The following is an 18,747-nucleotide window of genomic DNA, read 5'->3' as shown; positions in this document are numbered from 1 at the left end:
ACAAAATAATTGTGAAACAAAATCAATTCCATGATGTCTGTGAGGAATTCTGCCGGAATGCGTTGGGGTCGCACTCTATTCTCAAAAATTTCCCGAACCAATTGTAATGCTTCCCATTGGGGGACGTTGGTATACAATGCCTCTACATCTAAGCTGACTAAAAAATGTTGGTCTTGTAAGTCTGTCAAGGCAGTCAATTTATTGAGCATATCTGATGTGTCCTGTACATAGGACTTAGACTGACGAACGTACGGTTGTAGAAAAGTGTCTATGAATTTTGCCAATGGTTCAAATAATGATCCATTTGCTGAGACTATGGGTCTGCAAGGGGGTTTCTCTAATGTTTTGTGAATTTTTGGGACTCCGTAGATGACCGGTATGCGGGGAGCTACTATGTGTAGATAATTATATTCATTAGTTGTGATGAATCCTTCTTTTGTGCAGATTGTAGTAATCGTTGTATTTTGCATAGGAGTGTTGGTGTGGGGTCTTCCTGTAACTGTTGATAATATGCTTGATTGCCTAATTGATGCAGGATCTCTACGCGGTAATCTTTTTGATTCATGATGACGATAGCCCCACCTTTATCAGCCGGCTTGATGATAATCTCCTCATTGGTTGCTAATGCTGTCAATGCTTGATTCTCAGCTTTAGATATATTGAAATATGTATGATGAGGTGTGGTCTCTATGGAGGTTAGTTCCTGTAAAACTAACGTCTGAAATGCTTTGATTTGGTTGTCTACTATCCCTGGTGGAATCCATCTGGATTTCTTTCTTACAATAGATGCATCTGGTAAGGTGTCCGAATGTGAAGCAGCGGCTGGACTGTCTTTGAAGCGGCAAAGACAGATACAGCGAAGATCTAGGCTGCCAAAGCATGTAAGAGACTCTTAGCGAGTCTTCAACAACCAGGTACTGCCTTTTCAGTGATGATCGTATGCACATTTTGAAAAGTCTTTTGTTAGCTTGCTGTACCTTACATACTGCTGCTGCCCTAAGATGTGGTGTTTTCAATTAATATAACTACTTATGAGTTTCTCCAAGAGTCAATGAGTGTCCCACTGATCTTTAGCCATAAATCAATCGCTAACTTTGTGAAGCTTTTACAGGCTCTGTTTTTTTCTAATATAATATAGGCTAATGAAAGCTTAAGCTACCCACTCAAGCTATCCTGAAGCTCCCTGAAGAAGGAGTGCTGTACACTCCGAAACCCTGCAGAGTTGGAGGATCAACTTCAGGACTCAGATAAGTGCACCTTATGTTTTGGCTAGTGCACTATCCTATGCTATATACAGCCAAGCGACCTTGGGCCTATAAAAAACGTTTGGTGAGGAATGACCAATGATTAAACAGGGTATAGTGCTTTAAGGCTTGATTGAACATTGTCAGCCTGTTGCACTATATACACCAGGTCTTAGTGTCATTATAGGCTTTAATTATGAGCCAGTGACAAGACACTTATGATGGTCATCCATATTCTCCATTTAATGTAAGATAACAACATCTGAGCCACACATCTATGAGAAGCATATATGATAAGCACTTTGTCGAAGGTACTGAAATGAGCCCCTCAAGCCCTCTGGTGGCACTAAATGATTATCTTGCAAGAGAGCAACACAGAAATTTCCTAAGCCATCATGCCAAACACAAGACCTTTGGTAGCAGCTGTCAGCAAAGTGGCATGTTTCAGAATGAGGCAGGATGTACGCTCCTGAAGTCATCAGCTGACAACTTTTCTGTAGCCTTTATGCTATACATAGAAATGATGATTGAGAGTCTCTCAGCACATCTGCCTTGCTGACTACAAACTGTAAAACTGACAAACAATACATGAGACACAGCCTATAGGACAGCAACTCTTCCATCTTGGCCACAAGTCACGGCAGCCATGTGAATCAGCAAGGATCTCCAACTATCAAACACCAGAAAGGTAGTTACCTTGGAAACTGACTATTCTGTAAGCTGTTCACCCCAAGAGTCCTATGCTTTAAGGGTGCTTTAAGTCCTGTGCTTTAAGGGTGGCCACAGATAGTTTAAGGAGTGTAACTGATACTAGCTATTGCAACAAACAAACTGCTCTGCATATTTTCTAGGTACAAACATACAACAGCACCACATGATTATCTCTGAGCTGCACCAGCCAAGGGCCTTGCAGCACTGTGACATCTCCGTATTTGACAAAGGCTACCTGTGATGTGTCAGGCAAGGCAAATAGCTCCTAACACATCTTTGCGTTGGATTCATTGATGTGAACTTTTTCTTAGGAGACATGTGGGTGCTATTAGAGTCATTAGAAAGTAGACTGTACCCTTGACATTTCAGAGCTGACTTTCAAAAACAAGTGAAGGCATGACACTATCTGATTCCCAATCCTGCCCTCACACAGTCTGACCAGCATCCTTATCTAGCCTCTCCAAAAAGCTAACATAACCAAAATGACAGCCCAATGGCAAAGGGCCTCACCATCTGTACATGACAGTTGACATTTTGCCTAGGTAGATGTAGCAGAGTGCATCTGTGTATGAGTATATGCAACCCCAAAGAGATATGCTAGCTTGCAGTAACCTATGAGCATTGTTGGAATGCCACAATCTTTGATAGGTGCTTTACTAAAGCTTATAACTGAAGGCCTGCTAGATGAGCACTCTGAAATGAGCACTGACTCTGAAACAGCTGAGACAGTGCTGTCAGCAGTGTCTTTGCAGGCCCATATGACACAAAGCCTCCCAAGTATAGGTGCATAACTTCAGATGCACATAATTGTCAGCTATGGGATGAGACTGTAAAATGGCAACTCTGTGATTGATACTTTAAACTGTCAACCTGTAGCTTTAGGCTGTGTCTTTCAGCTTCAGAGCTACTTGCGATTTATAGGATTTCTAGAGCTGTTGTTCTCCTTGTTCAGCTGGAGTTCCATCACACCTATGGCACTATCTCACCCTCATGTGAGGACTAGGACAGGGTCCTAGGGGGCAGATCAACCAAATAAAACGCTGCAAGCTAGGCCAAGCTATGTACACTGGGCTAGCAGTCCTACACAAAAATTATTGCAACACATGCCTCTTTTAGACTCACTAGCATTCAGAAAACAGGCCAGCCACATGTATTTGATGTTATCTTTATTTTGATTGCAAAAACTACAGTCTACTACTCCATTGTCAAAAGAAACATAACTAGGCATACATGATTTATGTTACACACTAACCCAGACAGAGGAACAGTGAGTCAAAGAAAGATGATAGTGAGGAGAGCAGCTGCACTCTACTGGCCTCCCTTCCATGGAAGGGGAAGGAATAATTGAAGCCTAACAGGCAAAGTAACATTCTATGAGGGTTTGCCGAAGCTGGCTGCCACTCAGCATGGTGTGCTCAGCTTCTGCATGTGCACATGGGGGATCCAGGGGTAGATCCGGAAGTATCTTCATTGGTATCGTATGGCATAGAATGAGATTATGGAATATCCAGCAGAGCAGCACTATATCTGCTACTCTGGGTGGAGCATACATTAAAGCTCCCCCCATTTTATCCAAACAGCGAAATCTACTTTTGACAACTCCGAAGATGCGTTCTATGACATAGCGGATAGAACATAAAGCCTTGTTGTACCTTATCTCCGTCAGCATATTGGGAATAGCAACAGGGGTGAGAAGCCAGTAGGGATGTGAATCGGGAGCCCGATCGTTCCCACTTTTGGGTTCATCTGGACGTGGGAAAATCTCGTTTTCCCATGGATCCCCGTTTATTTTTGGTGAAAAATCGTTTTTTGGGTTAGTGCGCGCTAACGGGAGTTAGCACGTGCTAACTCATGTTAGTGCACGCTAATAAAAATAGCAAAAAGTAACAAAAAATAACAAAAATAAATGTTTTTTTGTTAGCGCGCGCTAACTCCCATTAGCGCGCACTAACCCGAAAAATTATTTTTACGAAAATTCGGGGGGAAAAGTGATCGTTTCTTTTTTTACCCGATATATTAATGAATTTAGAAATATCGTACAATATTCCAATTCATTAGAAAAACGATTCACATCCCTAGAAGCCAGGTCCTGCAACCATATCCCGCATCTCCTGTGACAAAGACAGATTGGGAGCATCATTCACACCACTGTCACTTTTAGATATGGCTGGCAAACCACAGCATGCTATAAGACAATAGAAGCTAACCTCTAGCTTAACATGAGCCTTAAAAGCCTATTTTCCTATCCTAAATTCATGCCACTTTTTTACTGTGACACTCTATGAACACTAAAGCATTAGCTGAATCTGGGTCAGAACTTCCAGACTAGGAAACTGCATCTGGGGATTCCACCAAATGTGTGGCAGTCCCTCACAACCAAGTTAAGGATACTCATTCATAGTAGTCATCATACGCTGAAGCAGTACATCAGAGCTACCATACCTGCCCTAGCAGGAAAAAACCTCTATCTTGTGGATTGAATGATGACAAATTTGTATTTCTGGAGAACATACTGCTCTGCTCTGCAGTATGTCCTCCAAGATACAAATTTGTCATCCCTGACACAGGGAATATGCTCAGCCCAAAAATGCAAAGGCCACTGCTTCTGGTTAACCTGTGCTTGACAACCTGGCTGACCCATTACTAACTAGCAGTGTGGATATTTAAAGGTTGGGAATAACCAGTGAGATTTCAACTGCTCCAAATGGGAGGATTAGAAAAGGCCAATGTTTAAAGTGAACCCATAGAACATACAAAGCAAGTGTATTGTTTGGCCTTACAAGATTAGCAGGCCTCTTGAGCATAGGGAGAGAAAGACAGGCCCTGGTGCGATGGCAGAGTTGGAAGTGCTGGGAGCAGGGCAGAGGATCTCTCACTCCTGATACAGATAAAAAAGGTATTGGCTGGGATGGGGCGGGGAGGGGAGGAAGGCACAAGCACCATGAATATTCATTGTGGGTGGGTGAGGGGGAAGGTGGGGAGGCAGCTGGAGTGTTTAACAATTGGGACCAGGGTACACTCTTTCAAATTTTAAAAAGTTTTGGAGAGAGGGGGAATGATGGTAGGAGACTATGGACTAGAAAGACTTTATTATTACACTTTGGGGGGAGGGAGGGTGGGACTGGACATCCTCTAATCTTGCTTTTATTTTGTACGGTCATGACAGACCTACTTAGCTGGATATCTTTTTTTTTTTTTTTGAAAAAATTTCTTTATTAACAGTTTAAATATAACCATATAAAGAACAATCACAAAGAACTTTGCAGAAAAACACTTTAACCCACCCACCCTCCCCTCTCCCCCCCCCCTCACCACACCTTGTTTTGTTTTGTAGGTTTTTGAGTCTCAGCTAGAAAGTGTAGAGTTAAAAGTCCATACAAGAGAACACAAAAGACTAAGAGTCTATCTTAGAATGGTGTGTGGGATGCATCATGTCGCACTCGATGTCCTAGTAGATTCCTTGTAATCCATGCACAGTTGGAGCTTGAGGGATGCCTGCAGGATTGGTGGTAGACTGTTCCGGTATCTCAGCCAGATCGCCTCCCAAAAGGCCACCTTCTTTGTGGTTGATCGCCTCGCCGACATATATTCAAAACACATTAAGTTTATCATCCTAGATTGCCACTGGGGTTTGTCCGGTGCCTCCGCAGCTATCCAATTAGCCATAATGGTCTGCACGCCTATCAACACAGCCTTCTTTACAAAAGAACAACTCGCATTATCCAGTTCTTCCATAGCACCAGTCGTCAATCCGAGTAAACATAAGGTAAGGTCCCTGGAAATAGCTAGCCCCACAATCCCTCCCACCTCCAATAATATCCGATTCCAAAATTGTACTATCCCCACACATTCCCATATCATATGAATTAGGGTTCCATCAGATGTTCCACATTTTAAACACTTGGCAGAATCACATACTTTAGCAGCATACAACTGAGTGCGTGACATGTACATACAATGCAACACTTTATACCTGAGTTCCCGTAGAATTACATTTTCAATCATGGTATGGCTATTTTGAATACATTCTTTTATGTCATCCTCATGTAGTGTAATACTCGCCCTTTTTTCCCATTTAGCTTGTATGTCCGCTATGGCTGTGTTATTCTCCCGCCCTTTTAATAGTCTAGAAAATGTCCCACTTGAGTTTGGTTTCCGCCCTAGTGTTACAAAGTACGCCCTAAGATCTAGACTCTTACTGAAATCCTCCGTAACTTGCTTGAGAGAAAGTATATAGTGCCGGATCTGCAGGTACGCAAAGAAATCTTGTGAAACTAAACCAAACTGCTCCCGTAACTCTTGAAAACTTTTCAAAATTAGGGTTCTAGGGTCGAAACAGCAGTATACATTATCTAGCCCCTTATCCTCCCATACCTGGAATACTCGAGACATTAGCCCACTAGGGAATTGTGGGTTTCCAACAAATGAGAGGTATTCAGTGACAATACCCTTCATTTTCAACTTTGTTCTGCACAGGTATCTCCAGGCTCCTCTGCTGGATTGTATAATCAAAGTCTGTTTTAACCTTTCTGGGACCACCTTCCCCGGGATCTGTAAGAGGTTCACAGGCCTATAGGGTGCCATCCACTCGGTTAAAAACCGAGTCGGGGAGTATATATTGGTACCATTAATCCAGTCATAGATATGACGGAGGATACACGCAAGATTATAGTCTCTCCAGTTCGGGCATGCCAGCCCACCTTGCATCCTAGACAGCATCAGGGTGGATAACGGTAGTCGCGGTCTGTGCGTCCCCCATAAGAATTCCCTCACTAGCCTATGTATTCGTAGAACCTCTGCCTTTTTTAACCAAAGGGGGAGTTGTTGGAGTACATATATCCATTTCGGTAGTTCCATCATTTTCAACAAGAAAATCTTTCCTGTAAGAGATAACGGCAGGCTCCCCCATCCCCTCAACTTGTTGGCCATATTGTTATACAAGGGCTCAATATTGGCTTTATGTAAATGCTGCACCTCTCGTGTCAGACGTATCCCAAGGTATCTCATATCTTTGTCAACCCACTTTAAGGGGAATACACCAACCCATTCCCTCCGTAAGTTAGGCCCCAACGCCATGGCCTCAGATTTATCTGTATTTATTTTCAAGCCTGCAAAGGCCCCAAATTCTGTCTGGTATTGTAATACGGTTGCTAAGTCCTGTTGTGGAGATGTAAGGAAGACCAATACATCATCCGCGAATGCTGAGATGTTAAAGTTCTGGGCCCCCACGCCATAGCCTCTGACCCGTGGGTCCCCCGCAATCCTGCGCAGCAAAGGATCAATAGATAAAATATATAATAGGGGGGACAAAGGGCACCCCTGGCGTGTGCCTCGGTATAATCTAAAGTCTTCAGAGGGCTTACCGTTCGCCAAAATCGCCGAGATGGGATTATGGTATAGCATAGATATGCTATTTAGAATTTCCCCTCTGAGGCCATAGCGCTGTAACACAGAGAAAAGATAGGCCCACGACACACGGTCGAAGGCTTTTTCTGAATCAAATGTAACCAACATTGCCTCTATTCCCTCATTTTGGCACTCAGCCATTGCCACAAGCAGTTTGGTCATGTTAGTGCTTATGGCCCGACCTTTAACAAAACCTGCTTGGTGTTCCATGATCAGATAAGGAAAAACCACACTCAATCTATCTGCTAGTATTTTGGCGAACAGCTTCGCCTCGCAATTGAGCAGGGAAATAGGCCGATAAGCCGCAGGATTCGACAGATCCTTCCCGGGCTTTTCCAGTACTGTTATGTAAGCTCTCGTCACGCCATCTGGGAACCTCCCTTTCAGCTGGGCATCATGAAAGAAGGCCAGCAGTGCTTCCGAAGCAACATCCTTAAGAAGCTTATAATACTCAGCGCTCAAGCCATCTGGACCAGGCGCCTTATTCCGTTTACTGGCACTAATAACTCCTTGTAGTTCCTCCAACGTGATAGGTTCATTTAGTTTCCGCAAATGCTCTTCAGTTACTTGGGGTAATACTAAGTCACGGAAAAAAAGATTTTCTTCCCTAGTGCCTCCCATTCTGTCTTCTTGGTACAATTCCATATAAAAACGTCGAAATTCAGCACCAATTCCGTCAGCAGTCGTAAGAGGCTTCCCTCGCTTGTCTTTAAGTTTGTCTATAAACGTTTTCCCCCTCTGTACCTTAACTAGTTTAGCCAATAGTCGCCCTGCCTTATTCCCATATTGAAATAGTTTATGTTTCCCAGCTAGTAAGGCTCTTTGCGCTCTAAGGTGTAAGGCATCATTCAGCGTCTTAAGACATTCTTGATAAGCGTCCAGGTTCTCTTTGTTACGGCGACCACTTAAGACCTTCTTAGCCTTAGCTAATTTGTGCTCCAAATCCAGGATCTTCCTGTGCAAACATTTTGCTTGTGCTATCATATATGACGTAATCTCTCCACGCATGACCGCCTTGCTGGTTTCCCAGTATAGCTCTGGATTCTGCACATGCTCCTCATTATGCGCGGCATACTCCTTCCATTTAGTGACCAAAAAGTGCCCAAACTTCAAATCATCCGCCAAATGCGTCGGGAATCTCCATAATTTAGTGTAACCCGCAGCAGCCCCGTCACGCACCAGCACCCCGATCAAGGCATGGTCCGATATAGCTACGTCTCCTATGGACGCCTCTTGCACCCTTGGAAACATTGCTTCAGAGATCAAAATATAGTCTATTCGGGACATTGTCGCGTGAGCCCTAGACACATGCGTATAATCCCTCTCGGAGGGATGTAAAGTTCTCCAAATGTCTATCAGTGTAAGTTCCTTGCAAAGATATGCAATCCCCTTCCTGTCTGAGGAGCCTGCTTGTGCCCCTGGTTGTGATCTATCCAAGGCAGCATCGTGTACGCAGTTGAAATCTCCCAGGAGGAACAACTGCCCTCTCTGAAATTGTAGCAGTTTCCCCACCAGACTTTGAAAGAAAGGATGGGAGTATTGATTAGGTGCATAAACTGAACAAATAGTTACTTCTCTGCCCTGCAGCCTTCCTACAACAATTTGCACCCGTCCTTCTGTGTCTGTGTACTGCTGTATCAATTCAAACCGCAGCTTCTTGTGTATTAATATGACTGTACCCGCTTTTTTTTTAATCGCTGGATTATAAAAGCAATGCCCAATCCATCCCCTTTTCAGTTTTAAACACTCCGCCTCTTTCAAGTGAGTCTCTTGAAGCCCCACTATGTCAACCTTCATGCGTTGTAGTGTGCTTAAGATTTTCTGCCGCTTAACAGGGGAGCCAAGACCCCCTACATTCCACGAGTGAATCCTCAAGTTACTCATGGCATCCCAGTTCGTAGGAGACTGTTTAACCCACTATCAAACTGAACCAGACCAGTGTGCCCCCCAGCCTGAGCCCACCGGCTTACCATTCCCGGATACCCTCCTAATACAGTAATGTATATTGATAACCATGTATCCACTCCAATTTCCAGTGCAAGATCTAGACATTCCAAGACCCTTCTTCCACACTTCCTAGCTATAAGCAACCCCCCAGTCCCTTCCCCTCCCTGTCCCATCCTCCCTCCCTTCCCCTTATATACCCCCTCCCGAATTACTCCTTTTGAATACATACCCCACCAATCGTTTTATTAACCTCCCACTCTCTATGGGTGTTGAGATCCGTTTCAATGTGACCAGGTCCTGCCCTCCCCGTTCAGCATTTAACCATCCCCTAGCTTTCCCTGGAGAGATCCACTGAAACAGCAACCATAAGGTTCATAATACATACGATAAAGAAACATGGAACAGGGTATCAAAACTGGGATCACTTCCAACTGATTTGTCCAAGGCAAGACCTCCAAACTTGCGTTCCTTTTCGCCACTATGCACTTGCATAGAGAAAGAAATGAATGTCCAAACCTGCCCTCTATGTCAGTCACCTGCCGCCAGATTTGTAAGCCAGGTCGCTGCTTTCTCAGGAGCGTCAAACGATATAATCTGCCCCTCGCTCCAGATTTTCAAGACTGCCGGGAACTGGAGAGCAAAACGGATATTTTTGTTAAAGAGTGTACTGCAGGTTGGCGAAAATAATTTCCTTTTGGCCGCAACCGCAGCAGAGAAGTCTTGAAAGACGATAATTTTATCGTCTTTATACCGCAGCTCCCGCGATTTTTTAAAGGCTGTTAGTAAAGCGGTTTTTTGGGCCCAATCAAGAAACCGGGCTATAACAAGTCGGGGCCGCCTGTCTGAGTCACGCCTGGGTCCCAAACGGTGTGCTCTTTCAATTGTCAGCTTTCCCTCTAGCTCTGGTAGATTTAGAGCTCTGGGTAGCCAATCTTCTAGTATTTTCTTTAGTTCCATCTCCGTGATTGTTTCCGGGAATCCCATGAATTTTAGGTTGTTTCTTCTGGCCCTATTCTCCAGATCTTCAAGCTTTTGTTCTGCAGATTTTGCACTCCTCTCCAACGCTGTGAGCCTCGTGGTCGCCGCCATGATGTCTTCCTCAGCCGCGGACACCCTGCCTTCTGCAATATCTATCCGCCGACCCACATCGCTCAGCGCCTCTCTTAGAGCCCCAAATCTCTCGGAAAGGTCTTCAAATTTCGGCGTTAAGCCCAATATGACTGCTTCCGTGATCTTTGTTACAGTCTGTTCGTCTCCTGCTAACGGGTCCCGACCAGCAGTAGCGTCCGCCATTTTAGGCTCCGGCTCGGCTGCTTTTAATTTTTCTTTCCGCACCGGCTTGGCGCTCATATCTGCTTTCTGTTGACTCCGCGGTTACTGCCTGCTTGTACGATATTCCCCCAGGGTAGGTGATCCAAAGATCGGTATTTTTTCAGCTCAAAAGTTAGGTTTTGGGGAGCGCAGGACCCGGAGCAAGGTTAGACTACCTCCTTCCTCGCTCACCACATCAAGTGATCTCCCTTAGCTGGATATCTTTTAAAGATATCCAGTTAAGTAGCATGGTATCTGGCTAGTTGGATTGAAAGGGTTTTTTTTATGACTACTTTAGATTGTTATAAATTTTGAAATTATTGAATGTGCTGCTATTGGCGAAATAGGGTTTTAATTACAATTGGACTATGGCTCTGTTATGTTATATATGATATAAGCGAAAATGTTAGTGAACCATATTAGAAAATATTATATTTATATATTTTATGTGACAGGAGAAATAAGTCAGGGCAGAGTAGATTTATAGTAGGAAAGATCTTTGGGGAGGATGCATCTGAGTAAATAGATAAACTGGAATGGGGAAAAAGCTCCCAGAGCAGTTTGGATGTCAGAAAGATCCAATTACTACTCTAAGGGCATTATTTGAAAAGGAAACTTTCTATTCTCTGTCTATGGAATAGATTGTTATTGAATGAGGCGATTGGGGTGATACCTCGTGATAGACCAGAGTTATAAGGGAAGCAGCTTTTAAAGTGGTTTTGTCCTGTTCTGTCAGCCATATGAGATCACTGATGAATAGGGACTATGTATTGAAAGGATTGGAATGAGGGATAAAGAAGGCAATATGAAGAGAGCTCTGCAGGGAGAATTAACAGAATAGAAGATCTTATGTAAATTATCTTCCCTGTTTACATATGCATTTTTTTCCCTGATCATTTGTGCATTTGTTATTTTTCTTTTCAGATTATAACCACAGCAGAGCTGCTCACAAATCGTGGCATCATAAACCAGTTCATGGGACACTTACCTAATGCTATGAAAGACTATCAAGCAGCCATTAAGGTTAACCCTTGCTACCCTTTGGCTTATTTCAATGCAGCAAATATGTACTTCCATAACAGACAGTTCACACAGGTATGCATAAATATCTGTTATCTCATGATAGGGAGATAAGTACAACTTTTTGTTGATTCCTCTCAATGGATTTATTTCTGAGCTCTTTGCTATAGGATGCACACAGTAGTAAATTAAAAACAGATATCATAAACTATAATGAGTTTAAGTACAACTTAACTTAAACTTAACATGGTTATTCAACAAAGCATACCAACTCACCCAATGAACAATACAACATCATCGCCCTCCAATCGAACCTCATGAATAAATAAATGAAATTCATCACATCTAGGTTTTCATAAATAAGAAATGAAACAAAAAAATGAATTACATCCTTACATGTTATCCCCTATGCTTAATAACAGTTTGTACTTTGCATCCCTTGTTTAACTCCCCTTATCCCTGTAACCTTATTTTGTAAACCGTTATGATGGTGTTATTTTGACATTTCCGAATGATGGTATATAAAAATCTTTAAATAAATAAAATAAAAAACTTCCTGATTTTTTTGCAGGTTTTATTTTTTTTTGGTAGACCATTGTAAGAATTTTCAAAAGATGATTATATACAGGAGCTTTTGATATTAAATAAATCCCTTGTTAAATATGAGCTATGTTGGCTGAAAATCTTATGTACAAGCAATATTTTTGGGAATTTAAAAAAAAATCATATTTCTCCGAGGAGAAACAGGATGGAAGTCCTCACACATAGATGACATTCTCTGATGGAGCCCGATTCGGAACTTTGATATCAAAGATTCTAGAGTTTTCAAATATGCTCTACTGAGCATGTGCAGTTATAGTTATCACCCTGACCCCTAGGCAGAGTCCCTCAGTTTCTTTTTTTTACATGGATGCATGTGGTTGCGGAAGCCATGTGGTCACAGAATTCAGCAATGCTCTGTCTTCACAGTTTTTGTTGTGATTTTTTCTGGAACTGCAGCTCTTTTCTTTTTAATTCTTTTATCTTAAGTTATTTTTATTTTTCTCTTCCTATCAACTCTCTGCCAGCTGCATGGTGGGCCCTAGTTGCTGTGCAGCCTGGAACAGTCTAATTCTATTCCTTAATAAATAGATACTGCACCTGCAGTTTAGTTTCTGTGTCCTCTCCATGCTCTGTCTCTTTTTGTGACTTTGTGCTGGCAGGACTGACAAAATACAGTCCAGGTGTAGGATTTGTGTGGGCCACTGAGCTGGGGAACTCACCTGAGTTCTGCCCAGGTAAGAGTTCCATGTTATTTCACTGATCGATGAGCATCAATGGAGTATTGGACAGTGAAGAGATTGATGACTGCTCCATTCTTGATGGGATACAACTGTTTTGGCTACTCAAATATATATCACAAAATTATTAATATCAAATCACAAATAGTGACATATGTAAAATTACAATCTTTATTTATTTCAAACACAAAATCCCCAATGACTCAAAACTTAAATATTCACAACATCACCCCAAGGAATATTTATCTAAAAATCCCATATTTACTCACACACATTCATACCACACACTCACACTCATTTTTATCTATTATCCCCCAACCTTAAAAAATGTCCTCTACATTCAAAACACTGTTTACATACAGATGAAAATCCTCATTACATTACAATATTGTACTAATCTTTTCAGAATCAATTTATTCATAAGCAGAAAGAATACTGTTCCACAATTTTTTCTCGTTCCCAGAATGAAATTCTTTATTGCCTCTTCATCCTCTCAACATGTTTCGCCTTGTCATAGGCTTCTTCAGGAGAATTTCAAAAAATATCCTACTGCTTAGGCATTTCCAACATATTCCCATACAGGTTTCCTCTACAAAAATTCAAATTGGTTTCAATTAAAACAGTACTTCAAATCTTTCAAGATAACAATTTCTCTTTTAAACCACATTATCTTTTTTTACCTATGCATCCAGAAAACTGGCATACACAGATATATGTCTCAACTCTTGCTCTCCAACACTTTTTAGATGAATCACCACTCTCTCAGTACAACGTACCGTTTCTTTACATATTACCTATAGCGAATCAGATCAAGACAGAAAATAATTTCATTTAAATTTAGAAAATTACATCCCATAATTCTCCCCCCAAAAGTGAAATTAATATGCTAAAAATTGAAGGAAACTCACCTAACCGATACTCCAAAACACCGCCACCTCCATGGTGTCCAAACGCTGCCATGAAACAAACCCAAGGTAATGATTTAACTACACCCCTTCTTCCTCCTTTTCAAATACCTCTCCACCAATCAAAATGAATGCACTAATTTATATCTACGCCCCTTTCTACCACCCGCCAAAATTTAAAGAATCTATTGCCTTCATTCACCCGGCTCTAGACCAATCTTATTTTTAAAGGGGCAATATCCAACAGCCATCTATTGCCGAAATGAGGTAGATACTGCCCCATTGGTGAAACATTGGCATGAATACAATCATACAGTGGAGGATCTTCGGTTTTTTGTAATTCAGGAAGTAAAGAGTAGGCAAGGAGGCAATTTAAATAAGATATTGTTATGGTCGGAGCAAAGATGGATTTTTTCCTTGGGAACTTTGTGGCCAAATGGATTGAATGATAGAATTGATTTGGTAGCGTGCCTTTGATTTATTAGATTTGTGTGCTTGGTTCTAATAAATCAGTACATGGATGGCTGTTGGAGATTGCCCCTTTAAAAATAAGATCGGTCTAGAGCAGGGTGAATGAAGGCAATAGATTCTTTAAATTTTCGCGGGTGGTAGAAAGGGGCGTAGATATAAATTAGTGCGTTCATTTTGATTGGTGGAGAGGTATTTGAAAAGGAGGAAGAAGGGGTGTAGTTAAATCATTACCTTGGGTTTGTTTCATGGCGGCCCCTAACCCCCTACACTCTTACCTAAACCCCACCTCGAGTTACTAGGTGGGTCTACCATAGGGATACAAATACCTACCTATGGGCCATCAATTCAGCTGAAATAGGATGTATGGGAGACATCGCAAATGGTGATGAAACCTTACGATATGGGGCTTAACGCCTTATCATTTTTTGATAAATGACCCCCTTAGTTAGCTAAAAGAACTTCCTTTAAAAATTGGAAGAAGGATCTATCTGAAGAAAATAGGATAAAACATTGATAAGAAAGGATAAGAGAGAATTTGAAATTAAGTTGGCCATAGAGGCAAAAACGCATAATAAAATCTTTTTAAAATATATTTGAAGCGGGAAACCTGCGAGGGAGTCAGTTGAACCATTAGATAATTGAGGACTCTTAAGGAAGATAAGGCCATCGCAGAAAGACTAAATGAATTCTTTACTTCTATGTTTACTAATGAGAATGTTGGGGAAATACTGGTTCTGGAGATGGATTTCATGGGTGATGATTCGGATGAACTGAATTAAATCACGATGAACCTGGAAAATGTAGTATGTCAGATTGACAAACTAGCAAATCACCTGGACCAGATGGCATAAACCCCAGGGTTCTAAAAGAACTCAAAAATGAAATTTCAGATCTATTAGTAAAAATGTGTAACCTATTATTAAAATTGTCCATTGTACCTGAAAACTGGAGCATGGCCAATGTAACCCTGATATTTAAAAAGAGCTCCAACTATGATCCAGGAATCTATACACCGGTTAGGTCTGACATCAGTGTGGAGAAAAGTCTTGAAACTATTCTAAAGAACAAAATCACAGAACATATAGATAGTCATGGTTCAATGGAACACATCCAGCATAGGCTTACTCAAAGGAAGTCTTCTCTCACAAATCTGCTACATTTTTTTGAAGGGGTTAATAAACATGTGGATAAAGCTGAACCAGTATATGTAGTATATTTGGATTTTTAGAACTCCCTCATGAGAGGCTTCTAAGAAAACTAAAAAGTCATGGGATAGGAGGCAAGCTGGTTAAAAGGCAGGAAACAGAGAGTAGGATTAAATGGTCAGATTTCTCAGTGGAAAAAGGTAAACAATGGAGTGCCGCAGGGATCTATCTGTATTTGAACCAATGCTTTTTAATATATTTATAAATGATCTGGAAAGGAGTACGATGAGTAAGGATCAAAACTGCAGATGACACAAAATTATTCAGAGTAGTTAAATCACAAGCAGATGGCGATAAATTGCAGGATGACATTGTGAGACTGGAAGATTGAGCATCCAAATGGCAGATGCAATTTAATGTGGACAAGTGCAAGGTGATGCATATAGATAAAAATAACCCATGCTGTAGCTGCACGATGATAGGTTCCATATTAGATGTTGCCATCCAGGAAAAAGATCTAGGTGTCATTGAAATTGTCGACTCAGTGTGCCATGGAAGTCAAAAAGCAAACAGAATGTTAGAAATTATTAGGAAGAGAATGCTGAATCGCTCCATGGTGAGACCACACCTTGAATAATGTGTGAAATTTTGGAGAAGGTACAAAGAATGGGGACCAAAATGATAGAGGGGTAGGAACGGCTCCCCTATAAGGAAAGGCTAAAGAGATTAGGGCTTTTCAGTTTGGAGAAGAGACAGCTGAGGAGAGATATGATAGAAATCTATAAAATCATGAAAGGACTTGAATGGGTAAAATTGAATTGGTTGTTTCTCCTAAGACAAGCAGAATGGCACTCCTCACACATGGGTGACATCATCAAATGGAGCCCAGCCTGGAACTTTGATGTCAAATATTCCAGAGTTTTTAAACATGCCCTACTGAGAATGTGCAGTTATAGTTATCAACCTGCCCCCTAGACAGAGTCCCTCAGTCTCTTTTTGTCCATGGAACCGTGTGGTCACAGGAGCCATGTGGTCATGGTATTCAGCTTTGCTGTATCCTCACAGTTTTGTTTTTTTTTAGTTCAAATCTTTATTGAAGATTTTAGCCACTGGTATGAGGGGAAGAAAAACAGAAAGGAAAGAAAAGATGGGGGAGGAGCTTCCTTATCTCCTCACAATTTTAGTTGTGATTTTTTCTGCAGCTGCAAATGTTTTTCTTTTTCTTTTCCTTATGGTAGTTTATATTTTTAGTTTTTTATTTTATTTTTAACTTTCTGCCAGTTGCATGGTGGGCCTTAGTCATGTGCTATCTGGAAGAGTTTAATTTTATTTATTAATACATAAATACTGCCATTTAGTTTCTGTGCTCTCTCTTTGCTCTGTCAGTTTTTGTGCCTTTGTCTGGTGCTGACAGGACTGACAGAATGCAGACTATTTGTGATCAGTGTAGGCTGCTGAGCCTTGGACTTGCCTGAGTTCTACCCGGGCAAGATTTCCATGTTGTTTCACCAATCAATCAGCATCAATGGAGGCTTGTACAGTGAAGGGACCGAGGACCGGACCTTTCCTGTTTGGGGTAAGCTCATCCTCCCCACATTCTAAGTAACTAGTCAATACAGGAGACATCTTTGATGTGTAGCCTTCCCTCCTGCTTGCCAGTGATGGCAGTGCAGTCTCCTTGTGAGAGAGGGTGAAAGAGGCCTGGGGAAGCAGCGTTGCTGCTGCACCTTTGGTGCCATGCCCCTTAACAGTTGCCAATGTATACCTGTGCCAGTGCACCAGTGGTTTGACATGTTGATATCAGGACTACCATTAAGCGTCTTGCTCATCTTTGACATCTTCGAAGTTCCAGGGCACCCTCAATGCCATCAAGGTGTATGGCTGCTCTCAACACCATAAGGGCCATTGACTGTGGGTGCCAACAAATGCCATGCATGTTGACGATTGCCCTGGATGGGGCTGGGAGCCTTTCCATGCCATAGGCATCGGCGGTGTTATGACTGTCGCTGCCCGACGTCTCCACTCCGCCCTCCTTACCTCTTTGGCGACACCTCCCGCGGTTAATGGACGTCTGGCTGCCGCGGCGTCTGCCTGCCGTCCTCTCCAGCGTCCCCGGTCCGGCTTGGGTGCTGCATCCCGTCATGTTGTTCAGCTACCATAGGGCGCGCGTGCTGCGTGGCCCTGCTTCTTATTCCTTCTTTGGCGCGAACCTCAGGGGCGTCCCCCTGTGATAACGTCACACATCCCGGATACAAAAGCCTACTCTGTTTGCTAGCTATTCGAGTTAGCAAGGGACTCCTTACGGATGGGATTCGCTCTTTACCTAGCTACTCTGCCTCTCCTTAATTGGACTTACTCTATCGGGGAACCCGCTCCTCGGGGGCCTCTCTCTTGTCTTTCAGGTCGCCCTCTGGAACCAGTACTCGCTCCTCAAGGGCCCATGTTCCCGGACTCACTGCCTGAGCTTCACTTCTGCTGCCTACACCATCAGTGAGTTACCATCTATATTCTCTCAGAGCTGTTCCCTGGAACCAGGTAGTCGCTCCTCGAGGGCCTGCCTCTATTCCAGATTCTATGTTACCTTCTGGGAGAGACCGCTGTGTGAGTAATCAACCAACAAGGCTCTATATCAGAACCCTGTATATTGTCCGTGAGGCCTCGGGTGCCGCTCTTCTGTCTTCAGTTCTGAGCTGCCACCAGCTGCCAAGGTCCCTGGAGTTCGACAGGCTCACTTAACTCCCTGGGTCCGTGCCTTCGCTGGCCCTGGTTTTGCTGGGCTCCTAAGTTCCCTTAGAGCAGGGTTGGGGGTAAGCAGCCCCCCTAATCCCCAAAGACAACACAGGGAGAGAGATAGTTCCTAGGGATGTGCAGACAAAAAGTTTATGTTCATAAGTCCATAAGTCGAAAGGGGGGGTCAATTTCGGTCAATATGGACATATGTAGAATTCTATAAGTTGAGTCTATGTCCATACGTGCACCGATTCCCTAAATAAAAATGTAAACCCCTCACCCTCCTTAATCCCCCCCCAAGACTTACCAAAACTCCCTGGTGGTCGAGTGGGGAGTCAGGACGCCATTTCTGTATTCCTTTGCGAGGAGCACGTGACGTTGGCGTCACGTCGGAGTGACGCCGACGTCACGTGATTCCCCGCGCGTTCGCTCCGGGACCCTCGTTGGACACAACCGGAACTTTTGGCCAGCTTGGGGGGGCCTCCTGACGCCGACGCCGACGTCACGTGCTCCTCGCAAAGGAATACAGATGTGCACAGGGTGCACTATGGTTGAGTGTCCTCGAGGCTTTTGAGCA

The 18,747-nt window shown here is 42.8% G+C and overlaps 1 protein-coding gene across 1 annotated transcript in view; it reads left to right on the top strand.

Annotated features, from left to right (window-relative positions):
- The window catches only part of TTC6 (tetratricopeptide repeat domain 6), an 832,741-nt gene that overhangs the window by 744,201 nt on the left and 69,793 nt on the right, over positions 1-18,747 (top strand). The window contains exon 30 of the mRNA XM_029598902.1: positions 11,544-11,714. Coding sequence (XP_029454762.1) covers positions 11,544-11,714 — 171 coding nt within the window. The remainder of the gene's footprint in view (positions 1-11,543; positions 11,715-18,747) is intronic.

The sequence above is a fragment of the Rhinatrema bivittatum genome, chromosome 4 (genome assembly GCF_901001135.1).
Source record: "Rhinatrema bivittatum chromosome 4, aRhiBiv1.1, whole genome shotgun sequence".
NCBI lineage: Eukaryota > Metazoa > Chordata > Amphibia > Gymnophiona > Rhinatrematidae > Rhinatrema > Rhinatrema bivittatum.
This window is presented reverse-complemented; position numbering and strand designations above follow the sequence as displayed.